At 38.7% G+C, this 27,752-nt stretch overlaps 1 protein-coding gene across 1 annotated transcript; it reads left to right on the top strand.

Moving 5' to 3' along the window:
• Positions 1–5,977: 5,977 nt before the first annotated feature.
• LOC114027341 (TRPM8 channel-associated factor 2-like) lies at positions 5,978–25,171 on the top strand. The gene is made up of 8 exons (XM_027841323.1): positions 5,978–6,049; positions 9,280–9,908; positions 13,738–14,732; positions 15,093–15,187; positions 16,572–16,785; positions 17,229–17,468; positions 21,696–22,033; positions 24,465–25,171. The coding sequence occupies exons 2-8, from the start codon at positions 9,289–9,291 to the stop codon at positions 24,714–24,716; spliced, it is 2,754 nt and encodes a 917-aa protein (XP_027697124.1). The 5' UTR covers positions 5,978–6,049; positions 9,280–9,288; the 3' UTR covers positions 24,717–25,171.
• The last annotated feature ends 2,581 nt before the right edge of the window (positions 25,172–27,752 follow it).

Genomic DNA, 27,752 nt, shown 5'->3' with positions numbered 1-27,752 from the left:
TCATATATCACTATATGCTAAGTCATTTAATTTCCTATGATTAAATAAATATTCAAGTTGCTGAAAAATATAATTTAAAAATTAAAATAAGGCAAAGACATAGACAGTCATTTATAATATACTGACTGTGTAAAAAATATCAAAAGAGTCACTTTAAATCCTCACTATAATGGCAGATTAATTTTCTCCACTTCTGGAAATGCAATTCATTCAATTCATTCACAATACCAATGAAAATTCACAAAAAATCTTATTTCTCTTAAAGTTAAAAGTTAAATTCAATCTCTCAAGAAATAAAATTAGTCCTTTTTTTCCCTTCTCTGTTCAGACACCACAGATCTTTGCAGAATGCACTATTGCCTGACAATTCCTCATAGCCTCTTTGTGGAAGAACATTTCATTCAGAAGTCTAGTGTTCAATAGACAAAGAATACCTACTTGGGGTCATTCTCTCTCATTGACAAAAACTAACAGGAAAATGAGAAGGTAGTTTGGCTAAAACAAAGTTTAGATCAACAGATTATACCACATACCACAAATAACACCAAAGGAATAATCAGCCTAAATACAAAATAGCACAGCATTGAAAACATAGAGAATAGGTGGAAGTATTTTCTAGATTTATGATTAACAAGAAAAATATTAACTAAGCACTCCCATGGTCATCTTTAGAGAAGACAGAGTAGTAATGTGATGTGGTGCAACTGGTTCTAGATTTGGAGTCAGGAAGACCTGGATTCTAATCCCTCCCCAGAAATTTGCTAGCTATGTGACCCTAGGAAGAACAATTGTTGGGCATCAAGTTCTATGCCTCTAAAATGAGGATGCTGCATTCAGTGACCTCTAAGGTCTCTTCCAGCTCTAAATTTATGAGTCTTTTAGATCATGGTACATTGGAAAGCAAATTCAAAATGCAACACTTTGAGGCAAAAAGAACCTCCTCACTTTACAAATTAGGAAACTGAGGCCCAGTGTGATAAGGTAATGCACAAAGTCATACAGTGAGCAGAAGAGCCAGGATTTTAACCCATGTCCTTTGCCTCTAAATTGCAGTTTTTAGTGGACCATATACTGAATATGAATTAGTAGTATGATGTGGAAACCCAAAAAGCTACTAAAATCTTGGATTTCATTAAGAGGGGCATGACTAAAAAAAAAATATTGAAAAAAAAAGGGGCAGCTAGGTGGTGTAGTGGATACAGCACTGGCCCTTACGTCAGGAGGACCTGAGTTCAAATCTGGCCTCAGACCAAACACTTGACACTTACTAGCTGTATGACCCTGGACAAGTCACTTAACCCCAACTTCCTAAAAAAAAAATATTGAAGAGGGGCATGACTTCCAAGAAGAAAAAAAGTCTCTCTGGAAGAAGAGTTTCTCTGGATTCTCCACTGGATTTCACATCTGGAGCTTTATGTTCAATTCTGAGCATCACAGTTTAAGAAGGGTATTAACAAACTGTAGAGCATCAACTGGAGAAGTACCTGGAGTCTATATCATATGAAAATGGGTGGAAGGAAATGAGGATGTTTAGCCTACAAAAGAGAAGATTAAGGAGGGACATGGTACTTGCATTTATGCATTTAAACAGCTATCATGTGAACAGGCATTAATCTTGTTCTACTTAGCCCCAGACGACAGTACCATGAGGAATGAGTGGAAATTGCAAAGAGGCATTTAGGCTTGATGTCAGGAAGAACTTCCTTACAATTAAAGGTTTCCAAAAGCAGAATAGACTGCCATGGATGGTAGAATTTCCCTTCATTTTAGTTCTTCCAGCAAAGGCTGGATGGTCACTTGGTACATACATTATAATGGGTAATGCCTTCAGGATTAGGCTAGATGACTCTCCAACTTCTAAATTCTGTGATTCTGTGCTATGCTGATTAACTGGACTTGAATTTTTAAAGAACTAGATGGAGTATCTGAAAAAGTAATTGAAATAGAGACTGATTTAGAATTAAGGAATGGTGACTAAGCAATAGGGTCATCTTATTAACCATGTGTCTAGGGGAATGGAGGATAATGAGTAATAAAAGAAAAATAACAGGAAGATAGGAAAGAGGCAGAGCCAGAAGGAAAGTTGGCAGAATATCTCAGTAAACAAATGGTTGGGAGAATAATAATAGCACATTTAAATAGCCCTAAATTTGTGAAGCAAGTAGAACAAGTATTATGTTCCCCTTTTAAGAGCTGTTGAGAGAGGTATGTAACTTGCCTATGGTCAGAGAGCTAGTAAATGACAGAGCCAGGACTCAAACCCTAGTGTTCTGATTTCATGACCAGTCATGCCCATGCTCTTTTCATTGCACCACACAGTAAAAACTTGTTCTACTGCTCCAGAAACCAAGGAACTCTCTTAGGTATAGCTCAGTCTGATAGATAGAAGAACCTGGAAACTAGACAGATGGGACATTGTTTCCTCCATGTATAAGGGAATTGAAAAAAAGAGAGATTCAGTTTAGACTAAGGGTAGAAGCAGAATACAGAAGGAGAATTTCTCTTCTCAAGAAGAGAAGTCAAATTTGCTGGATAGCCAGAGAAAAAGCTGATCTAGAAAGGTGGTGGACAGAGAGATCTAAACAAAGGTAAAGAAAGAAATAAAATTGTATAGCATATAATAACCCTATTCCTCACAATCTCCAGGGACCTAATGATGGTGATGGTGATACTACCTGCAGTGGACTGAATCAGTTGCAGAGCATCACTTCTCCAAATGGGAATTAAGTATGAGTATTACCACCAGGACTGTGAAAGGAAGAGAAAATTCAGCCTTTCTCTTTACTGAGTCATTTGGAATTCAGTGAATGACATAGGATGTAAACCTTGGGGGAATCTTAGAGATTTTGTTCAACTCTCCAATTTTACAGACAAGGAAAGTAAAGCCAATGGAAGTCAAGTAACTTGGTCAAGTTTACACAGGAAATAAATAATAAATCTAGGATTGGAACCAAGGTCTTCTGACCAATCCAGTGCCCTTTCTCTTTAAATAAGGAAAGATGGTTGAGTTCTGTCATTTTTCAGTTATGTCCAATTCTTCATGACCCTATTTGGGGTTTTCTTGGCAAAGGTACTGGAGTGGTTTGCCATTTCCTTCTCCAGCTCATTCTACAAATGAGGAAGTTAGGCAAACAGGGTTAAGTGACTTACCCAGGGTCACACATCTACTAAGTATCTGAGGCTAGATTTGAAGTCATTTAGATCAGTCTTCCTGACTCCAGGCTCAGCACTCTATCCACTGTGTTGCCTAGCTGCCCTCAGAGGAAGGATAGCTAAAAACTATTTCCCCACTGGTAATCATATGGGCATTGGCTACCTCTCTACCTGCTTTTCCACATATGCATGCATGAATATGTATATATATATATATATACACATATATATATACAATTATATGTGTGTGTACATTATCTATACACACATATGGAAATGCAATAACCATTCAAAATGTAATATTTGCAAATGCCATTCAAAGTGTAATTTTTACATATACCACCAGGTGGCCCTTCAGGTGCCCATTGCCCCATTTTACTCACTAATTATTAATGGAGGAACCGATCCAGCCTTCCAGGACAGTGAAACAGTGTAATCAAAAGTGTTCGTGTAGAAAAAGACAAAACATGTTCAAGGAATAGCAAGTAAATCAGTTTGCCTAGAGTGGAGACTTCATGAAAGAAAGGATTGAATTATAAGATTGAAAAGGTTAGGGATAGAGTATGAAGACTTTGAATGCTCACTGAGGCTTTTACATTTTGATCCTGACAGCTATAGTGAGCCACTGAAGGCTTCTAAGAACAGAGAAACATAGAGAGCTAGAGCTAGATAGATGAATGTACATGTCACTTTAGCTATGGGACTTGTTATCCAAGTTGCACCAATGGAGTACCTAGTTTATGAATCATTTTTATCTCTTTTCCCAGATGGTTTCAGCTGTCCTTTCATGTATGTATGTATCTATGCATGTATAGATACATGCATAAACACATATAAAAGCATAAATAGGTACACATGTATACATATATGCATGTATGCATGCATCTGTATTGTGAATGTGAGTATATGTATTATTCTATATGCTTGTATATTGCATATATGTACATGTTTATATACATATATATATAAAAGATGAGTGTGGTGTGAGATGCTGTTTATCTAGCCCTTATAGCATCATAAGGTCATAGATTTGGAGTTTAAATGGGGCTTGAGAAGCCATCTAATACAACGTCATAATTTTACCAACTATGAAACTGAGGCCTACAAAAGTTAAGACTTGGCCAAAGTCCTACAAGTATTAAGTGGCAGAGTTAGGATTTGAATCTATGTCCACTGCTGGAACCAAATCTACTGCCATATTGTCTATTCCAGCTTTTCCTTCAATAATAACGAGATATTGTGTCAAATGCTCGTCTGGAATCTAAGAAAATCACATCTACAGAATGTCCCTGATTTGTGAGTTCAAATATCCTCTTAAAAAGGGGAAAATAAAGCTGTTCTAAAATGATCTGTTCTTGATGAAACCATGATGGTTCTTCATGATGATTGCTTCCTTTTCTAATTATTCACTACCCATCTCTTCATTAATATGTTCTAGAATATTGCCATGATGCAAACTCAAGTTGACCGCCTTATAGTTTGCAGATTTCATTCTTTTCCTTTTTGGAAAGTCAAGTATATATTTGAGCTTTTATAGTGGCGTGATACTATTTCAATTCTCCACAGTCATTCAGATCTCACTGACACTGACTAATCAATCAAGTCTGTCATTTTTTCAATGCTAAATTAAAGGATATAGTGCAACTGGACCCAATGACTAGAACACATAAAGGTCATATAGGTATTCTCTTATTCTCTCTTTAATTACGAGGGCATCCATTTTCTATTACCGATTTATTCTTTCAAGTCCAAAACTAGTTGTCTCTCTAGAGAAAAAAAGTGAAAAATAAAAATTGAGCAGCTCCACCATCCTATCTTTTAACAGTTATGCTAATCCTATCCATGCTTGCTCTTTATGCCTTCTTTGATCCTACTTTTTTCCCCAACATATGGTCTTTTCTCCAATGGAAAGAGTATTGAATAAAGAATCAGAAGATCTGGCATCTAGCCCTGCCTTTATCACCAGTTGTCAACCAAAACTTTATTTTCTAGTAGGGATTTTTACTAGTCATGGATCGTTCTTCTTTGCAAAATATGCTTTCATTGTCACTAGGTGGTGCTACATTGATGCAGCCAAAATGAAGAAGGCATTACACTCTAACTCAAAATGGGTCATATTTTGATGAACTCTCCTCCAGAATGATTCCCAAATTCTGTTTTTAATTCAAAAGTTATTTACTTAGTAATAAAATATTATTGTTTATTTCCTTGCTCCTCCTATCAATGAAACTTTCCCCAATCTACCATATCAGAAGAGAGTATTTCCCTGGGACCTTTGATAGCATATTTTTTGTACCACATTAACGTAGATATTGTGTATTATTGTGTATAATAATAATAATAATTCTAGACCAAGCTTCCTTGCTCTAAAACCTTCAATGTTTCTTTATTTCCTATAGAATAAAACATAAAACTGTTGGGCTGACATCTGGTTCCATGATTCTACCCAATTTGGCTACAGCACAGAGTACATGGAAGATATTAATATGACATAAGGTTAGAAAGGATGAGTGGCACCAAATTGTAGTGAGCCTTTAATGCCAGGCTAAGGAGTTTAAAAGTTGTTCTTGGACCCGGAGTTACTAAATCACTGAAATCTCAGTTTCGTAGATACATAAGTAAGTGACTCAGGGTAGACAATTGCTAGAAGGCAAGCTCAGGTTGACACACTAAGCCTGTCTAGTCAAAGGCTCTGTACCTCCTTCACACCCTCAGTCAAACCCAGTAGGATGTAAGAAGGAAGAGCACCTAAATGTGACTCCTCCTTTTCTTTCCTCCTCCCATTCTTCTTATTACTCCACCCACACCATCTCTCTTATTTTCAGCTTTCTAGGTTTGGCATTCTTGAGCCACATATCTTCTTCCAAGCCCTAAGCTGAACTTCCAGGATAGAAGGGTAAGTTTTCTTCTAGGATGGAAGCAAGTTTTCTATCCCACCAAAAAGATAAGTGAGGGTTGGGAGTGGTGAGAGGGAATGCTGGCAAGAGGCAAGAAGACACTATCCCTACCATTGTTACATAGTTTTCTTACAGAAGAAGAGTTTTACTTGTCCAGCTTTACTCTGGAACGCAAAACCAAGACCACTGGATGAAAGATATAGGGAAGTAGGTTTGAGCCTAATGTAAGGAAGAATTCTTTATCAACTAGAACTGTCCAACAACAGACATAACTGGGAGTTCCTTATGCCTAGAAATGTTCAAGAAGAGTCTGGATGGCCACCTGTTAGGGACACTGTAGAGATGATGCATGCTCCTGACCCTAAAATTGCACGATTCTATCATGTTCTTTGCATGAGAGGGCACAACACCAGATGACCAATGGTAATCAGATGGATGTGTGTATCCATGGGGGCTGGAATGGGATGTGTGTGTAACATATGGATAATATGTGTGCTAAAAAAGGAGGAAACAGTTCCAGAGGCAGAGGCTAGGGGCTGATCTCTTTGTCTTTTGTGTTTTTCTCCCTGTAGCTTTAATTTTCTCAGTCTCTCTACTGCTTTCTTAACTTCATCTCAGAGCTTTTCAGTTAAGAATCAGATTTTTTTTTTTCAGTATCAATAAGGTGATATCACAGTTTCTTCTCACGTAACTATTTAGAGGTAAGGTCATGATTAAAACATGACCCCAAGTCCTATTCTTCTCCCACATTTTCATGCTGATCTAAAAAATGATTCGAAAATATTTAAGCATATCTACTGGTTCTGAGTGCGGAACACTATGTTAGATGCTACCAGAAAGGCAAAGTGCAGATAAGATTCAGTCTCTGACTACAGATCCAATGGAACATCAGTCTAATTTATATGTTAATTGTCTCAGCCAGACTGTGTTTTTTCCCTTCTTCTTTCTGTATTTAGCCATGAGATTCATATACTCTCTATCCTGGCAGCTGTGTCAACTCTGATGCAAGGAGACCTGGGTATTAGAACACAAGACAATTATCTTATCCTTATATACAAAACAGAGATATAGGCTAAATGATGGTCCAATTAGGTTTATTTGAAAGACAAAATGCAAAGGATAATCACTAATGGTTCAAAGTCATTTTTCATGTCATTTTCTCTAGTAGAGTTGCCTAGAGAATCTGTCCTTGTTCCTATGCTGTTTAGGATTTTTATCAGTGACTTAGATAAAGACAGAGATGAAAAATATAGCTAATAAACTGTATAAAAGAACTAGAACCCCAAAAGATAATCATTATCTAGAATACTGAGCTTAAAATAATAAGATAAAATTTAGTAAGGATTAATCAAAAGTCTTATAATACTACTGAAAAATAAAGAACAACTCATAAGGAAAGAATGGTCAGATAGATAATATTTTGTACATAAGTGGTTTAGTGGATGCAGGCTTAATATGAGTCATCTTTTTGATATGGCAGTCAAAAAAAAAAAGCTGATAAGGTCATGGGTAGCATTGAGAAGAGAACAGTTCTAGTACCCAAAACAATGGAGGATTTAGTTTCACTGACCTCTACTATGGTACTAGGGCATTGTGTTCCATTCTGGATATGCCACCTTTTAGGAAAGACTTTGACAAGCTGGAGAAAAATCAGGAAAGACCAAACAGAATGCTGATGGGCCTAAGGATCATGCCGTAAGAGCATCTGTCAAAAGGACTGATGTTTATATCTGTAAGCATAAGCTTTTATGTTTAACATGGAGAAAAGCAGATTCAAGGGAATATAATAGCAGTCTCTTTGTATCTGAAGGGCTCTCATATAGAAAAGTGAACACATTCTTCTTGGCCCAGAGGCCAAGACTAGGAACAATGGGTAGAAACTTCAAAGAGATGAATTTCAGATTGATGTACAGGGAAACTTACTACTGTAAGAATTAGGCCTTCCACCAAAGTGGAAGAAAAATAATTTATTCCTTCTCATTATCAACCTTCAAGCACAAACTAAATGCAAACTGATCAGACATATTGTCAAAGAAATTGGTATACAGGTATGGGTTGGATTTAACAGCCTTTGGTCTGTTTTTAGTTCTGAGATTATTCTGTAAAACTCTAGAACTGCTTTCACACTGTTTCACACATGACTAGCTATGGTTCCACCCATATCAATACACTGTAGACATACATACACTCAAGAGTGTCAGTGGGATGGCTGATGACAGATGTATTTCAGTATCCCCACTCCTTCCTCCATTCCACTTACTGCATCCTGAAATTCTCTGCTGTGTCCTGACTAAATTTATAAGAAGTGGAAGGTTGGCCTAATGAAGACAAGGTAAAAGAGGAGAAAGAAGTACCAGAGAGGAATGCTCTTGGAGGGAGAAGAACCAGGAGAGTGTAGTAGTGCCAAAGTTAAGGAACCAATAAAGTGGACTTTTTTCAAGGGGGAGGTTGTCAACTGTGCTAAATGCTCGAGAATAGTCAAGGAGAATGAGCACTAATGAAGTGATTATGGGGTCATTTATTACCTTGGAGACCACAATTTCCATGGAGATAGAGTGCAGAGGGAATAGTCAAATTACAGATGGGAATTAAGAAGAAAAAGGATGGAAATGAAGTAAAAAGGAATATGTGCACACACACTCATGTACACACACACACACACACACACACACACCTAAAATCCTCTGTGTTCTGGGGGAACTGATTACCAATCTTGGGTCATAGATCATAGATCTAGCACTGGAAGGGACCCCAAAGGCCATTTAATCAAACCCCTCATTTTAAGATGAGGAAACTGAGGCCCAGAAAGATTAAATTAACTGAGCAAAGTCAAATGGTTAATAACCATCAGAGGTGGAATCTGAACCCAGGTGTTCTGATTTGAGTCAGTGCCCTTTTCACTTTTTTTTCTTCTGAAATATGCATTTTGGGCCTGATTCACAAACTGTTTTCTCAACTCAGTTGCCCAGATGTCTAAAATTGTTCTAGGCTTGTGATTAAGGTAGCCCAACCAAGAACTGTAGACTTTTCTGATCTCAGGGCCCTACTCCTCTCTCTTCCCAACTCCCATCATCACCCCATACAGGTAGCAACAGATTTGATATTTGAAAACAGAACTTCTGATGTAAAAATCCAATTCCATTTCAGGTAGTACCATGTTGTATCTTTGTTAATGATGTCCTTTAATGATGTTAACCAAACTGAGTCTTTGCTTCTCTCCCTATATCAGGTGAAAGCCATGGAGCAGAATCTCTCACATGATTATAAGTGTCTGGTGAAAGGGTTGAACACCTGGGAGCTACCAAGTGACCTCATCCCTTCTGAACTCCTGATTATTAGTGAAGCTTCCTTCCCAGTGCTGGTGAATAAAAATTATCAGGTCCTCATTGCTGCTTCCCACTATGGTCAGGGCCGCATAGTGGTCCTGTCACATGAAGGCTACCTGCACGATGCCAAAATGGCTCCCTTTCTCCATAATGCTGTGAAATGGCTTGGCCACTGTGAAGGATATACTGTTGGGGTGCACAAATCTGTAAAATGTCTAGCTAGTATACTCAGCAACACTGGCATTGATGTGCAGAATGTTGACCACTTTCAGGACTCGGTGAAGGTTTTCTGCATTGATGCCCTTGACAGCACCTATGCCAAACATCTGATTCAATTTGTGAAGAATGGTGGGGGATTGCTCATTGGAGGCCATGCTTGGCAATGGGCAAAAGAACATGGTCACAAGGTTCTAGGCGGCTTCCCTGGGAACCATGTGACTAGTGTGGCTGGTATATACTTCACTGAAACCCAAGCAGACACCAGTTCTCTTAAGTTCTATCCGAAGATACCTAAGATTCCTATCATGGTCAAGTAAGTATAATACCCCAATAGAAGTTTCTGCACCAGGCATAAGTCAAGTTATGCACCAATCCCCACCAAGACTTCTAGTCTTCGAGAGGAGAGATGCCCATAGACATGAAACCAGTTTGAATCAACTATATATTTATAAAACTGCCAGAGAGAAGGAGACATCAAAGATTTTCTTGTCAAATGAACAAGTAGGTTGAGCTCATCCAGGAAGGTTACTTCTACTAGATTACTGCTTCTCTTTGAAAAGAACTAATCTAATTGGTAAAGTGAGGCAGGGATTGATAGGTAGCAAGTCAATAATTTCCCCATCTGAATAACCATGGCAAAAGCTGTTCAACTTCCCTGGACAGAGAACCTGAGTTTGTGACCTGGCTCGGCCACTTCCTAGTTCCGCAACCTTGGGCAAATCACTTCATCTGTCCAAGCCATAATTTCTTCAGTTGTAAATACTAATAGTGCTTTCAGGTTTGCAGAATGCTTTACAAACAGTATCTTATTTGATCATCACAATCCTTGGCAGGGGGAGTAGGGAAGGTTCTATTATTACCCTCAGTTTTATAGATAATGAACTGAGGCAGGTGGAGATTAGGTGACAGCCCAGGGTCATAGAGCTACTAAGTGCCTGAGGTCATTTTTGAACTCAGGTTCTTCCTAGTTCCAGGTCCAGATATCTATTTGACACCTAACTGAAAATAACCAAAGCTGCATTAATTCCCTCATAGGATTGTTGTGAAGAAAACACCTAAGTGATAAAGTCTTAAATTGCTATTGAAAATGTGAGATCTTAATTTGAATTGATATTTTAAAATCTATACAAGGAAAGTTTTCCCAGAGAAAGGCCCAAAAAACCATCATTACTACTATGAAGTAGATAATCTAGAAGAAAGAGTAGCTATCTAGATTTATCCAACACTTAGCAAAGTGCCTGGTACATAGCAAATACTTATAAGATAAATGCTTATTAATGGATGAATATTTCCAGAACTGAGTTGTAGGATTTGTCTGTAGGGACAAAAAACTGAAGAATGAGAGATGATCTGAAGATGACACCACTGGTAAGTGAACAGGAGGGGTAAGGAGACAGATGAGATAGAGTTTCATAGGTCTAGTGATAGTAAGAGGAGTCTGTCCCAATATTACTTATCTCCTTTCCTTCAGGAACCTTTTCCCTAGAAGGAGAGAAGATGGAAGTCTCTGACCTAATGGGAAGGCAGAATGAGTCACTGAGATGAGTTCCAAGTATAATGGGGTAATTGGTGGAATTTTCTACTCTGGAGATCTAAGTACCTATTAGGGTTGATAATCTATAGGGTTATCAAGAGTCAAAATTGACTAAAAATGAACTTTGATTTGTCTATGATTCCAACCTTAAGGAAAAAAAAACAAGGTATATCTATGTTGTTAGGATTATACCTAATTTTTTAAATAATTTTTTCCCTAAAATCTAGTATACAGTCTGCCAGTCAACAATAATTTGTTAAGTGCTTCCTATGTGCTAGGAACTTTTCTAAGCCCTGGGATAAAAAGACATGTGAATTCATGGTCCCAGACCTCAAGGAGCTAGCATTCTAACAGGAGAGTCAACATTCAAATAAGTTTGTATATACAAGACATATACAGTATGCCTGAAAGGTAATCACAAAAAGAAGGCATGGAAGTAGGGGTGAAGGGAGAGGGACACCTGGAAAAGGCCTCCTGAAAAAGGTGAGATTTGAGCTAAATCTTGAAGGAAGCCAAGAAGCATAAGTGAGGAGAGCATTCCAGGCAAGGGGGAAAGCTAGGGAAAGGCACAAAATCAGGAGGAGTATTGTGTGTGAATAAGGCCAGTAGATATCTAGTTATACTCTGTATTCCCCTTCCTTAATATTAGTGCTGTCTTTAATATAGCAATGTGACACAGTCCTAGTCATTTCCATATGACCAACCAGGCTTGCAGTCTAGGTGTTATCCCAGATTCCTCATTCTCACCCCACCTATATCCAATCAATTGTCTTTATCTACATGATATCTCTCAAATATGTCCCCTTCTCTCCTCTGATACTGTTACCACCCTAATGCAGACCTTCATCACCTCACATCTATACTATTGCAATAACCTCCTGATTTGGCTTCCCTGCTATAAGCCTTTCTCCATTCCAGTCCATATCCTCTACTCAGCTCTCAAAATTATTACCTTCATAAAGTTCAGATTTGACCATGGCATACCCATTCAATAAACCCCAGTCAGAAAGTAGATTGTTCTTACCAGATGGGTACTTCAAGCAGGTTTATAATATCCAAGTTGACTGACAAGAAGCTGATTACCTTATCTGTAATACCCAATATCAGTTTGATGGGATTCCTAGTTGTCCTGTTCCAAATCAAAATATATTAAGCAATCTTAACAAAAGTCAAATGCTATCTTCTGAGTTCTTATCTGTTTTGAGGAAGATATTTTAAAGATACCAGGATTATTTGTGGAACAGATTGAGAAATTTGAGAAGATAACTTTCTCAAAAGAACAAGAAGCTAGCAATGCAATAAACATCTGGACTTGATCACTCTCTATTATTAACTTTTAAGTAAGTGCCTAATGCCACATGATGGCATAAGAAAGTCTATAATGCTTGCATGACAATTTTCCAATAATTTGTTTATTATAATTCATATCCATGAGTAATGTGCAGTTTTCTCAGTTTGGTGAACCTGTCAGTGTGGAAATTTCACCCACCAATACAGAAAACTGGTTCCAACTGGAAGCCATTTAGTTCAACTCTCACATCTTATAGATGAGGAAATGGAGGCTTAGGGATTCTTAATATTATGTGAGTTTTAAGCAGCAGAGGTAGTATTTGAACCCAGGTCCCTTGACACTAAAGTCATTGCTCTTTCTACCCTGCCATATCCTAGGAGTTAGTTGCCTGAGGAACATCAGGGTTAAGTGGCTTGCTCAGGATTACTTGGTCAATAAACAATAAGGTAAAACCATTGAACCTAAACTCTAAGCCTTTCTCTCTCATTATGATGCATCAGAGATAGGGCCTTCCTGTCATAAATAAATACATGGTCATCTTCCAGTTATAACGAGGCAAGCAAGATAGCACTTTAGTGGCAGAAGACTTACCTTCACAGTAACCCTGGGAAATAGACATCTGAGAGGAAGACAGATGATCTGTTTGTTCCCTTCAGAATTAAAGGTCACCAAGACACACAATTCCCACTGTGGAATCTTTAGGCATGCTTTAGTTTTTAAAGAGGTTCCACTACTATAGAGGAGATGATTGTCCCACTGTACCTGTTCAGTCCTTGGTACCACATTCTGTTTGGAGCCATTTTTATGGGTTTTTGGAGGAGAGTTGGGTACCACATTTTAAGAAGGACATGGATGAACAGGGAAAGTATTCAGGGGAAGCAACCAGGATGGTGAAAAGCTTCAAATTCACGCTATATGAGGGTCAGTTGAAGGAACTAGGATGTTTAGCATGAAGAAAAGATTTAGAGGGTGTTTGATAGATGTCTTCAAATATTTGGAGGGCTGTCATGTAGAAGAGAGATTCAACTCACTCTATTTGTCCCTAAAGGGCTGAATGAAGAGCAATGGATGGCTACTGGAGTTACTTACAGCTCTGACATTCAATGATGCTGCAATTTTGAGTATAAAAAGCTGGGAATCCACTTTGACCCAAGCCTGAAAACGCAAAGGAAAATTAACCAATGTGTCCTTTTTTTTTTATAGGTCTCTGCACATTGGACTTGTTGACTTACCATTTCTCCTAAAGCATTTTACCTCCATCCCCACTCCCTTTTCTATCCCCTTCCCCAGCTCTAAAAGAAAATCAATCTTTTCCAGGTTTGGGAAGGAGATCTTCCAAGACCAGCACCAGCTCCTGGATGGAATCACAAAGCTGGACCTCTCAGAGTGTGGGATTCTCTCTCAATTGTTGGTGCATGGTCCTTTGGCTTTCCCTATTGGACTTCATCCCAACTTTGCCTGTGCAGTGGCAGGCGCCCGCTATGGCCGAGGTCGAGTGATAGTTCTTTCACAGGAGGGCTTGCTCTTCTCTTCTAAATTGTGCCTTTTTTTGATCAATGCCGTTCGCTGGCTGAAAGGAGACCAAACAGGCAGAATTGGAGTGACCCCTGAATGTGAAAACTTATTTCACAAGCTCATTGATAATGGCATGAATTGTAGTTTAGAAAGCAACCTGACTGCTGACATGAGCGTTTACTGCTGCATTGCCTATAATGACAGTAAGGCAAAGCAAATTCTGGAGTTTGTGGCAGAAGGAGGAGGGTTACTGATTGGAGGCCAAGCCTGGGCATGGTCCCAGCAGAACCCAACCAAGTCTGTTTTGACTGGTTTTGCTGGCAACCACATCCTCAATCCCTTTGGCATATCTATTCTTAGTCAGTGTGTAAAGAAGGGCCTACTATTTGATTGCCCTGGGCCTGGGCAAAGGAGCTATCACTTCCGCTTAGCTATGGCCAACTTCTTTGAGGAGTTGAAAAATAAGAGTGGAAAATTCCTGAGGCATTGGCAAGGGAAGCTCATCAAGGATTATTCAGCCTTCCTGTGGATATCTATGGGAGAAACCCCCATCTATGACTCTGTACACCGAATGTTAAAGAAGGTGATAAAAAAAACTAAGCTCCCCGTTGTTGACAGCCACCAACCTTTCTTCAAATACTTCTGTAAAAGCATTCTGCTCTGCATGGCCTCTGAACTGGCCTATGCCAGGACAGATTTTGCTTCAGAAATCTACAGATCAAGGCACACAACTTCCATCCTTCATTCATACTCATCAGCAGCTTCTATCAACATGGGGATGAATCTCACTAGTCACAGTAAGAATGGGTCATTGGTAGAAAGCTGGGGCAGGGGAGGGGAGAGGAGGGGAGAGATGTTCATGGTAGGAGAGTAAGAGGAATCGAGGGCAGGGATCAGTTAATAGTGGATGCTGGGATAAACTATTTAGTTAGATGACCCCAGAAGGACACCCTGGAGATATATCTGCCTCAATCGTGTTGACTCTTGGAGATCATGAGGGTCTGGATTACCCAGAGATGGTGGGCAGCATACAGGTGGGTAAAGTATGAAAATATTTGAGATTTGGAGAAAGGATGAATTGGTGACTTTAAGAGGCAATGTGAGGATTTGGGATGGAAAGGGAAAATCAAAGAGTAACCTGTCCTCCTGATTTTCAGGTGGTGATATTTGGAAAAGCACTGGACTCTACCTCCCTGAAGGCTGCACTCTAAATATAAAAATACCACATTCTGCTTGCTTCTCTAAGTTAAAGGTAACTTCCCCAAACACCCTGTTCATTGTTGGCTTATTTCTTACATATTTCTATACAGCTATAACCTCCCCTTGCTCCTTTACTCCATGACTGTGAACACAATAAACACATACCCTACACTTTAAATGACCCACTGACTTCCTTTCCCAACTACAACCTCTTCCATGGGGGTCATTTCCTACCACAATTGGTTCTCTCTTGTCTAGACAGGCATGCCTTTTTTCTTTGTCTTTTTAATCACCTGCAATTGAGATTCTTAAAAGAGTCATTCTTCAAAGACATAGACCATCTCCAGGAGAATATTTGTGCTTAGAAAGTGGATTTTGGGAGGCAGCTAGGTGGTGCAGTGGATAGAGCACTGGCGCTGGATTCAGAAGGGCATGAGTTCAAATCCGGCCTCAGACATATAACACTTACTAGCTGTGTGACCCTGGGCAAGTCACATAATCCCATTGCCTAACCAAAAAAAAAAAAGTGGATTTTGTCAACAAAGATTAGCTTAGGATCCCTGGACATGCTGTACAGTTTCCCAAATGTGTTGCAGCTCATTTGCCTCCTCTTTAGGTTGAGATCTAGTTCATTCTCCATAGGCAGTACCTATCCAACACATATTACTAACTCACTTCATTGAGTGGTACTCAACCAACTACGTGCCCTAATCAAGATAATCTGCGATTTTCATCCACTTTTTTTTTCCTGTGTGGAGTCCATGGCCAAGTGTTTTTGACCATGGATTTTATTGAGGAGGATCCATTGTGCCCTGGGCTTGATTAAATCACCATAAGGTCATCCACAAATAAGAGCATTTAAAGAAAATGTCACTCTCCATGAGGAATCCCTCTTCCACTTGGAATATGAGGAGGACATACATCATGCATGACAGTGGAAACAAATTTGGCTAACATTTCTCCCTGTTTTCATACCCTGTTTAATACTAATGGTCCAAGTACCATTTAACAATGTTATCTCTGTAATTTCTACTAACCAGAAATCATTTAAGATTTTTAACAGATGCTTGAGACACTTTGATGGATGGGAGGCTTTAAGAGTATATATTATTTTTCTGACTCTAAAACTGCATTCAAAGCCTTTGCAACTTGATGTAATCTGTCAAAGCATGTTGTCTTTTGGCATAGTCACTGAGAAAACTCAAGTTTTCTACATGCCACCAGAAGGCATTGTTAAGTCTGACTTTGTGGAGGTTGAAACTATTTGGACATTTTTTCAAGTCTACTTTTTTCTTTCCCCAGCTCTGCTACTCACTATTTGTAAGGAGATTAGTCATACACCACTCTTCCTCACACACACACACACATACACACAAAGACATATACATATATGTTAGATTCAATATGCTTCATATTTTTCCTTTCTGGCCACCTAGGTACAAATTGGCTGCCACAGTGATGACTTGAGTATGTATAATAAGACAGTCAGAGCACCTGTGGTTGTTTACCAACGATACTTGGATAAACCATATAACTCAATCTCCAGCCTCTGGGGTGGCCTTGTCTATATCATTGTGCCCCATGGCTGTTCCTTGGGAAATACATCTGTCACTTTCACTGGAGCTGTACCTGCCCCTTACTTCATACTTGGTGAGTAAAGATATCAAGGGAGCCAAAAAGTAGAGACAGTCAAGTGGGAGTTATGAACTTGATAATAAACAAGGTGAAAGTCATGGGTTGGTAAAAAAAAAAAAAAAAAGAATAACATGGGGATTTTGAAATGGGAAAGGTGTGGATCTATACTTGATAGAGTGGAAAGGAGACTGTATTTGCAGTAGCCTCCTGTGGGACCAGGAGTAAGTCGCAATCTCTCTGGGCCTCAGGTTCCTCATTCCGAAATCACTAAATGTTCACTAAGTTCTCATGCCAAGATCCCAAGACTGAGGGGAAAGGATGAGAGAGCACAATAAGTTTTTTGGCATATGTTTTATGCCCTGTGTGCCTTTTCCCTAATGGGGTACAAATTTCAAATTTGCCCAGCAGGTGGGGCAAATGAGGCACAAGACTCATAACTCCATGATCTCTGTTCTCAGGAAAGACATCTGTGGAGGAGTGGAAGAATTCTATCCGCCACCATGCAGTGCCATGGGGGGAGCTGCAGGCAGAGAACATTGTCTTGACAGTGCCAGCTGAAAAGTTACAACATCTAGAGAATCCTGAGCCAGTGCTCCACCTCTGGAATGAGATGACACAAGCCATAGCCAAACTTGGAGGCAGGACCAGCCCCTTTCCTCGACGTGAGAGAATTGTGACTGATGTGCAAATCTCAACAGGTAGGTGCTCTGTGAGTGAGTGAACACTATTCATTCAATGAAAAGATATTCATCAGCTTGTATGTGCAAGGCCTTGTCAGGAGAATGTGAAGGAGGAAGACAGGTGAAAGAGAGAACCATAGAGCCATAGATTTAGAGTTGGAAAGAATCATAGAGGCCAGTTAGAGCAACCTTATTTATTTCACAAATGAGGAAACTGAGGCCCATAGAAATTAAGTAATTTGCCTGAAGTCACACAAGTCATAACTGGTAGAATGAGAAAAGCTGAGCTCTCTGACTATAAACCTCTTTCCAATGGACATCACTCTCTCCCACAGAGTGCAAAGAAACACATGACCTCAAATTCAAATTACACATTTATTTTAAGTTATTAATATGAAAACCAGACATAAAGCCAGACTAGGTTGTTGGAAAGAGTGCTGGATGGAAATAAGGAGACATGTTTAAGTCCCAGATCTTTTCCAGATAGGAATGACTCAAGGCAAATCATTTCCTTCTATTGAATCTGTTTCTTTATCTACAAAATGAGAGGGGTTTGACTAGACAATCTCTAAGGACCCTTTGCATATATTTTAATGGCTTGTTATTCCAATTATATTTTCATCAAAACCTAGATGCTATATGAGATATTTCTGGGGGATATAGGAATCAAGATATAGTTAGGACAAGTGGGAAATGGAATGCTCATGATGTGAAATCCTTGGGGTAAGGTACATTCTGTTTTTAGAGATGGAACAATTTAGTTAAAAGGACAAAGCATATGTGTTTACTTAAATGATATATAACAGTAAATTTCATAAGGTAGTATGATCAAATAAGTGGTACAAATACTCTTTCCTTCATTTGGTCTTCCCCTTCTCACTTCCTAAATGTAGGTATTTTCCAAGATGTTGCCCTAGTTCAGGGTTGGGGAACCTGTGGCCTCAAGGCCACATAGGGCCTTCTAAGTCCTTGGGTGCAGCCTACTGATTGAGTCCAAGTTTTGCAGAACAAATCCTTTCATTAAGGGGATTTGTTCTGTGAAGTTTGGATTCAGGCAAAGGGCTGCCCTTGAGGACACAGAGGGCCACCTGTGGCCTCAAGGCTGCAGGTTCCTTGCCCTACTTCTTCTCTCCTTTCTCTAAAAACTATCCCTTGGTAATCACTTTTAGTACCCTAGCTTCAATTACAACCTCTAAGCAAAAGACTTCCAAACAAAAGTCCATTAATATCTTGTCTGGCTCTAGTCCCACATGTCTAATTCTCAGGTGGGTATCTCAGCATGAATGTCTACTGATAATTCAAAGGCAATAGTTGGATAATATCATTGTCTTTTCCCCTAAATCTTCCCTTCCTCCTAATGTCCTCATGTTTGCTGACAAAAACACATTCCCCCAGGCAGCTCAAGCTCCATATCTTAGAACTTTAAAATGTTAAAAATCTTAATTCTTACATGTCTTTGACTCTTCCCTCTTCAACATCCAAACATCCTATGAAGTTCCAAACCATGCCAGTTCTTCCTCCACAATATTTCTAACATCTGTTCTCTCCTCTCCACACTTCTTCCTAGTCCAGACCCTTATCACTTCTCAAAGGAACTATTTTTTTTTTATTTTTTTGGCTAGGCTAAGTGACTTGCCCAGGATCACACAGCTAGTAAGTGTCAAGTGTCTGAGGCCAGATTTGAACTCAGGTCCTCCTGACTCCAGGGCTGGTGTTCTATCCACTTTAAAAAAAAAACAACTATTTTAATAGATTCCTAAATAAATTCCAAAATAGATTCACTACCTCTAGTCCATCCCCTTTCTGATCCATCCTTCAAACGATTGCCCAAGTAGTTTTCCTAATATACCACTCTAAGTATGTCACATATGCAAAATCTTCAGTAAGTTCAAGATCTCAGATGTTCTAACACAGGTCATCCTGAAAAAATAGGAAAATTCTTAGAAAGTTCTGTCAAGGACACTGCAGTCTCAGACTCAGTGACAAATCAAGATGATACAAATTATGAATGGTAGATCACCCTTTCCTTGGTGTTCTTTGTGCACAAGACCTTGGACAGTTTATAGCACAGCCTGATGAATGAGTTGTCCCTGGGGATTCATACAACAAAGGGGAATACAAACCCAGCACACAAGAACCATATTATTCTTCCATGAACAGATCTCACCTGGTTCTCTTGTTTTCCTTCCCTCTCCAACACCATTACCTGCTACTAGAGTAGGTAAGCCAAAACACAAGCCAAGAGGTTCAAGCTCTCCTTTATTTGATATGTTGCTTATAGGCAACCTTGGAATGAGGGAGAGGCTGGTGTTCTCTATTGCCAAGAGCTGCTGCCCTTCTGCCTCACATATCAGCAGCCCTGACTAACTTGGAAACCCAAAAAGCCATTGTCCAACAAATAGATTAATACATAAATTATATTAAAGTAGAAAGTATACAATAAATATAGTTTTTATCCTAGAATTTAAGACCCTTAACAATCTGGCTCTAACCTGCCTTGCTGACATTATCTCATACTAGTCTCTTTCACAAACTCTAATTCATTGTCCCATGCCTGGAATGGGAAAAAAAAATTCCTTCCCCCATCTCTATCTGACAAAATGATTCCCTTCCTTCAAGATCCAAATCAAGTATCATTTCTTCCATGGAACTCTCCCTGATCTACCTGACTAGTACTGCTCTATCTCTCCTCAAATTTATTTTTGTTCTTAACATTTTTGATGCCTTTATTTAAAGCAGTGTGACATCCCAAGGATTCTCTCCCCAACAGAAACTATTGTTGTAACAGAGTGCAACTAAGCAAAACAAAACAATTTGCCATGACCTGCCATGCCATATCTAACTATTGTAACTTAACAATATAAACTTCATTTTGTAGTAGTAGCCTACTCCTGTGCTGGCAAGAAGATATTTTTCAAAACCAGTTCTCTAAAGTAAAGATTAGTTACTATTTTGATCAAAGTTATGGCATATCTTTCAGTCATTTTTTTTATTTTGTTGAGATCATTTTATAGATTGATTCTTGTTGCTTCATTCTACATTAATTCATATAAGTCTTAGTTATAAGCTCATGCAATTAGTTTCTTTGAATCCTAAATACTCATCCTTTCTTGAAACAAAATAATATTCCATTACATTCATACACCAAAATTTGTTCAACCATTCTTGAATTGCTAGGCACTTTGTTTCTACTCTGCCTCCACACAAAGTACTGCTGTAACTATTTTTGTATATATGGTAAATGCTGTAGGTCCTTGGGTGCAGCCTTTTGACTGAGTCCAAGTTTTACAGAACAATTTCTCTTATTAAGGGGATTTGGTCTGTGAAGTTTGGAGTCAGTGAAAAGGTTGTACTGGAGGACCTAGAGGGCCATAAGTAGCCTAGAGGTTGCAGATTTCCTACCCCTGGACTCTGAGCATTCTTTACATAGCTATTGATAGTTTGTAATTCTTCTTTGAAAACTGCCTATTTCTATCATTTGAGCACTTATCTACTTGATGATGATCTATCAGTTCCTTATACTGTTTACTTGGATATCTTTGATCAAAGGTATTTGCTGTGGAAATTAAAAAAAAAAGCTGTCTTTTCCAAACTGCATTAATTTTGTTCATTTGAAAGCTTTTTAGAATTTAGATAGTCTATTTAAAACAATGTGTTGTAGTGGATAGATAACCGGTCTTAGAGTCAGGAAGATATGGGTTCCAGTCCCATCTATGACACATGCTAATTCTGTGATGCTGAGCTAGTCATTTAATCAGTCTATGTTCTAGGTCACTTTTCAAGACAGTAAGTTACAGAGAAGGAACTGGTCTTTCTTGGTAGAATAAATTACTTTCTGGGAATTCTCTATGTATATGGAACCATAAGTTTGGTTATATATATATATATATTATATATAAATTATAATTATATAAATCATGATCATTTCTATTCCTTATTTGGCTAAGAATTTTACTATCAGCTATAGTTGACCTTCCTCAAAATTTTCACAGCAAATTTGACATCTCTTGTACATGTGATTAAATCTGTCTTATATCATTATTATTTCTGTGCATGTCTTATCCCCAATATTATATTATTTAGCTCCTTGAGAAATGTGTCACCTTTATATTCACAGTATCTAGCTCACTTCCTCACACAAACTTGGTAATTAACAAATATGGGTTGAAATGAATAACTTGGAGATAAGTGGGAAGAGATCTTTTGGATGTGAATTCTACCTCCTTTTTCCTTCCCTGAACCTAGGTTGGATGCATTCAGGGTACCCTATCATGGGCCACCTGGATGTTGTGGATTGCCTGCTCTCTGAAGACAATATAAGGAAAAATGGCCTGTGGGGCCCCATCCAAGAGCTAGGACATAACCAACAATGTAATACCTGGGAGTTCCCCAACCATACCACTAATGCCACCTGCAACCTCTGGCCTGTCTATGTGCATGAGACAGTTTTGGACATCTCCCGGAATGTTGCACACCCTGCATTGAGGCCTAAAGAACGGCAAGAGAGAATAGAAGAATATCTGAAAAATGGGGCTTCCTTGTCAAAGTGGTATGGTTGGACAGCCCTGGAGACATATCTGCAGGTACTAGACATTAATGGAATTTGCAGGATAGGAGACAGAGAACCCTCAGTTGAGGGAAGACTCTCACATTTATGGTTCAATTTAGTGTCCCTGGAAGATTTTCTTTTCACCCACTCAACTAGGTCATGGAAATGATACTTGGTCTTGTACAAATTTGAATCTGTTGCATGTTTCTGACTACCTCTCTGTGCCTGTGGAACTAATGACCCCACACCTGAATCCCAAACATAATGAGATATATCAATGAATAGATGGAAAGTAGTTTGAAAAGTCAGAGGTGGAGGAAGAGTGCAGGTCAGGGAGAGGTCAAATAGGTAGGTAGAATAAAAGGATCTGATGAGTGGCAGTGTTACATATAGTGGATATAAAATGGAACTTCTAGTTAGGAAGATCAAAGTTCAACTCCTACTTCTGATACCTCCAAGCTATGTGACTCTTGACAAGTCACTTAATCTCTTAGTGCCCCCAAGGAACTTTTTAAAACTATAAATTGAAGATTTGCATTATAGTTAGAAGTTTTTAGTTGATTACCAATCTCCTGAATTTTTTAAGAAATTTTACCTCCTTACTTTTCCCTCAAATATGAGAGAGCACCAGTGTCATTATATAGTAAATAACTTGAACAACTATCCCTGATCATGAAATCATTGGCTTTATTTGGCAGTGTCTTAGTTTCCACATTATTGTGTGACTTCTCTGGAGGTCTTCATTGAGGTGGGCCAGAAACCTGATGTGGTGTATTTCAGAGAGTTTCTAAGAAAATTTCAGGCACAGCCCTGGCAACCTTCAGGAAGAGAGTCCACAGAATATGGAAAAAATATCACTGAATTTATATTCAGAAGACCAGGTTTTGAATCCTAGTTCTGTCAGTTACCACCTGATTGATCTTGGACAAGTCATTTAACCTCTCTAGATCTCATTTTCCTCATCTATAAAATGAAGATCCTTTAGAGCTATAATTCTATGATTATATGGATGAGATAAATCTTGGGATTACCATGATGGGTATAGTCACCTTAGAGTCCAGGAATCAAGTACAGAGCAAAAAGGCACTCTTCAGAATATATCACCTGACAAAAGCAATAGGATGGATAAGATAACCAAAAGATTTATAGGAAAACCAACACTCCCCATGAAGCAGATGAACCAGAATATTACTGTTGGCTAATCAGCACATTCTAGAACTTCTTAGTAAGGAAAACTACTTGGAAAAACAAATTAACATTGCTCAATGAACTCAATAAGAAGAAGAGAAATTGGGTGCCCTCAAAGGGTATTTTATGAAAGCCTGATGAGCCATCCTTTTCCGCTGAAGTTATGTGTATGTGAGTGTGTGTACATATACATGCATATAGAAAGATTATATATATATATATAGAGAGAGAGAGAGAGGTAATATGTATCTTCATATAATATATGCCTCTAGTGAGATATATATATATGTGTATATATATATATATACACACAGATATATCTCACAATACATCTACATCTCTCATTAGATACATATATATGCATACATGCATGCATACATACACACACACACATGAGAGAAAGAGAGAGAGAGAGAGAGAGAGAGAGAGTCACCAAAATACCAGATGTTCATTTAGTCAGGTCAGGGAACATTCTTACACTTTGCTGTTGACAAGGCTAGAGACATAGATAAAATATCTTGCCAGAGTCACCTTTTCAATATTCCAATTTTCACAATATTTTCTCTAATATTCCCAACACCTTTACCATCACAAATTCTATATCTGATTGCCTTAAGAAGTACTTTCTGAAACTGCTATCCACTTCCAGAGAGAGAACTAATGAATTCTGAATACAAATTAAAGCATACTTTTTTTTGTTTTATTTTGTTCATGGTTTCTTTTGCACATGGCTAATGTGCAAATCTGTTTGGTATGAGTTCATATGCATAATCATGAATGGCATTGCTTGCCTTCTCAAAGGGGTGAGGAGAGAGGGAGAGAATTTGGACCTCAAAAATTGTTTAAATGATTGTTTAAAATCTTTTTACAGGTAATTGAGAAATATTTAATGAATGTTTTTAAAAAATTAAAAAACACTTTCTGAGAAGAGTTCCATCCCTAATCTATGAATTCCCTTAGGTCTAGGCACCTTCTCATACTCCTCAACCTGTCAAATTTTTACCAAGATCTAGTTTCTAGGGGGGAAAATGAGCAGTAATGTAAGATGTCACATGCTTGAGGCTGATACTGAAAAGCAGTCATCAGCATCTTCAACATAGATTTCAGGGGTCCAACAACATTTATCTAGATATTGCTTCATTGTATATAGGAAGGAGGGGAACATGGATCAATGTAAAGGAAGCTCATAGCTATATCTAAAATGAATTCAACAATATCTCTGTGCTGAGTTGCCTGCTGGGAACTAGATACTTCATCCTGCTCTCTCTTCCTTTCAGTTACAGGAAGCTTTTGGCTGGGAGTCTTTCATCCAAGTCTTCAAAAAGTACCAACAACTGTCTGAATTGCCTGGAGACAATGACAGCAAAATGAATGTGTGGGTGATGAAATTCTCTGAGCAGGTGCAGAAGAATCTGGTTCCTTTCTTTAAGGCCTGGGGCTGGCCTGTTCAGAAGGAAGTGGCTACTGCCATTGCCCACCTGCCTGAGTGGAAGGAGAACCCCATGAAAATGTATTGCCATGAGAATTAAGGAATGGCCTGTAAGCCTGGGATGTGCTATAAACAGATACTCCAAAAGCTTCAGTTTTTAATTCTTTGCCTTTGACCCTTTAGTCCTTTGTGAAACCAAATTGTTATAGTGAACAAGGACATTTTCTTCCCTTATTTTCCCACAGATAACAGTTCAAGACATAGCCCAAAAATGGTACTAAGATTTTTCTCCATGGAGATATTTGGGTGGCTTTCATGGATTGGCCACCAAATTCCTTTCTGATAGAGAGTCTGGGTACTCTATAACTAAGTAAAAAGCTTGGTTATGATTGAGGGCCACCAGCTTTTTTTCACTGGAGGAGATGATTTTCAGAGATATGAGCATTCAGTCCGGACTTTTCTTTTTGACGAGACATCCTAAGAGTTCTGGTTAGGGTACTAAACTGAGATGCAAATTTAGTGTAAAAGAAGAACTTTGGGGCAAGTAGATGGCACAGTGGATAGAGCACCTGCCCTGGAGTCAGGAGGACCTGAGTTCTAATCTGGCCTCAGACACATAACACTCACTAGCTATGTAACTCTGGGCAAGTCACTTAACCCCAATCACCTCACACACAAAAAAAGAACTTCACCTATTTCTTTATCTTAGTTCATCCCCAAGTTCCATCAGGCTCTACCTTGTCCTACACAGTAGTAGTCCTCTTATTTCTCACAAAAATACTTGAAGTGACACTTAGAGCTCTGATGCCCCTTCCAACTCAACTCCTCAACAGAGGTGTGCCATGACCTGATCTCTGAAGAAATCTACAGCTAAACCTCTTATAGACCAATTCTTTGAATTCAATTTAGGTTGCCAATTTATGTTGCCAATTGACCCAGAGTATGCTATCCTACACATGTGAGAGGTCTTTGCCATTGGGAAAGAATTAATTTAACATTTCCCAGCAGGTCCCACATTAGTGAAGCTTTCTTAAATACAGAGAGGAAGAAAATGTTTATCACATCCTACCTTATGGCATCCTTATTTGTTTCTATGTGGTACATTTTCCCTGGCCGTCTCCCATGCTTCAAATATTCCTCTTCCATGCTGTGTCCTGGATTCCCTGACTTCCTTTAGGTCTTAGCTAAAATCTTACCTTCCATTAGAAGCCTTTCTCAATTTCCCTTTATTCTAGCTCCTTCCCTCCTTGGGGTATTTCCAATTTTTCCTACAGATAAATTGGAAATAATTTGTATCCAATTGTTTGTAGACCATTGTTTGCATATTGTTTCCCTTCTTAAACTTTGAACTCCTTGAAAGCAGGGGTTGTCTTTTGCCTTTCTTTGTATCTTCAGCAGTCAACACAGTACCTAGCGCATAATAGTTACTTAATAAATACTTATTGACAGACAACCCCATATACTCTATGGCTGCCCTTTGTGGAAAACCACAATCATTGCAGGTTCAAAATTGTGAGTGAACCACAGGGCAATAGATTGATGCATAGCAATTATAAGTAAACTGTAGCCTATTACCAATAATGTCTGGTGCATGCAGAATCACTTAACTTCTCTGTGCCTCAGTTTCCTCTTCCATAAAATGAGAGGATTGGATGCAACAGTCTTTAAGGTCCTTTCCAGATCTAAATATATGATAAAATTATCTTAATTGGCCTAAGGAAATGCATGAAAGAAAAAAGAGGTAGAATAATGATGAAGAAAGAGTAAGGAATAACCTAGATAGCCACAGTACAGTACGAAGTATGCAGAAGATGTTTTTAAATAAGAAACCTAGAGGAAAGTGCCCAGCCTCTATTTAAGATTTATGGGAGGACATGAACAAGAATACCACAGGATGAGAAAGCATGGATGGGTTATAAGCACCATGCTGGGGGTGGGGGTAGGGTGTCCATATCAATAAAATTATAGATCTATTCTCTCTATTGGACTGAAAGCTCTTTGATAGCAAGGATCCCGGTTTTTTTTCATCTTTGCATTCAGCTTCTAGCATATAGTATGTAATTACCAATTTTTACTGAATTAAAATGAAATTGAATGATTCTTTACTGCCTCCTTTCCTTGAGCCACATCTTTCTCCCCAGGTCCCAGGGTCCAGGTCTTTCTTGGAGTTGAACACAAGAATTTTTTTTTTCTTTTTCCTAAAGACTAGGTAGCTACACTCCAGCTTACCAAGTCTGTTCTTTCTCATAATAATTTATTTTCAAAACCATTTCTCTTGGTTCCATCCCTTCTATCCTATAGTCCCAAATAGCCTCATGACTGACCTATTCATAGACATTCTCAAAAGAACTTTGGCACCTACCCCTAGCTACAGTATTATACAGATGCTAGATCTTTTCCCCTCCTTCTCAACACTCTTTTTCCATGCAAAGAGAAAAGGTTCAGAGCCATGCTATTCAGGTACTATATCTTTGAGGATTTCCTCATAGCTATCCCAAGACATTGATATCACTGCATAGGAGATGAGCAGTACAGATTAGGGATGCACAAACTCTCATTCCAGCTCCATAAGAAGAGAAAGTACATCTGCCTCCATGCAGGGTCCTAGTACTTTGCCCCACATATCCACAACTTAAAACTGTTTTTCTCATCCTAAACACAGAATCATCTCTGAGGATCCACACTCAGACCTCCTCATATTCAATCTCTCATTCTAGTCCTTCTCTGTTCACACTCAATAATAACTCTAAAATCCATCCTAAGTATATTCAAGGGCTGGCATTTCAACCACCACACTAAACTGTAACATGGGTGGTTTATTACATTTTTATGCCTCCTCCAGGGTTCTCCAGTACTTCAAAAGATTTTGTGAGGAGTCTCTTCTTGGCCATTGGCTACAGCCCCCACTAACTTTGTTCTCTCAATTTTAGGGGTCTAACTACCACAATTTCATTTCACCACTTAACACTCATATTAGCTTTTACAGAAGAGTATTGATTTCAAAGGTATAACAAGAAAAACCACACAAACATTTCCCCTAATACCCCAGGACCATAATCTTCCCTATACCACTCAGTCTCTAAGGAGGGCAAGGGGACTGGGTTCACAACTTAGTTTCTACATAGCATTAGTCCAA

This window comes from Vombatus ursinus, unplaced genomic scaffold (genome assembly GCF_900497805.2).
Source record: "Vombatus ursinus unplaced genomic scaffold, bare-nosed wombat genome assembly UNPS02014858.1, whole genome shotgun sequence".
NCBI classification, from domain to species: Eukaryota; Metazoa; Chordata; class Mammalia; order Diprotodontia; family Vombatidae; genus Vombatus; species Vombatus ursinus.
Note: the sequence above shows the minus strand (reverse complement) of the source record. Positions and strands in the feature narration are given on the sequence as shown.

What these genes read in the sequence shown, in the direction of transcription:
- LOC114027341 (XM_027841323.1), top strand. Translation starts at nt 9,289, where the DNA reads ATGGAGCAGAATCTCTCACATGATTATAAGTGTCTGGTGAAAGGGTTG. An exon ending in TGCCCCTTACTTCATACTTG is followed by an intron (nt 16,786 to 17,228) that starts GTGAGTAAAGAT and finishes CTCTGTTCTCAG; the next exon opens with GAAAGACATCTGTGGAGGAG. An exon ending in CCCTGGAGACATATCTGCAG is followed by an intron (nt 22,034 to 24,464) that starts GTACTAGACATT and finishes TCTTCCTTTCAG; the next exon opens with TTACAGGAAGCTTTTGGCTG.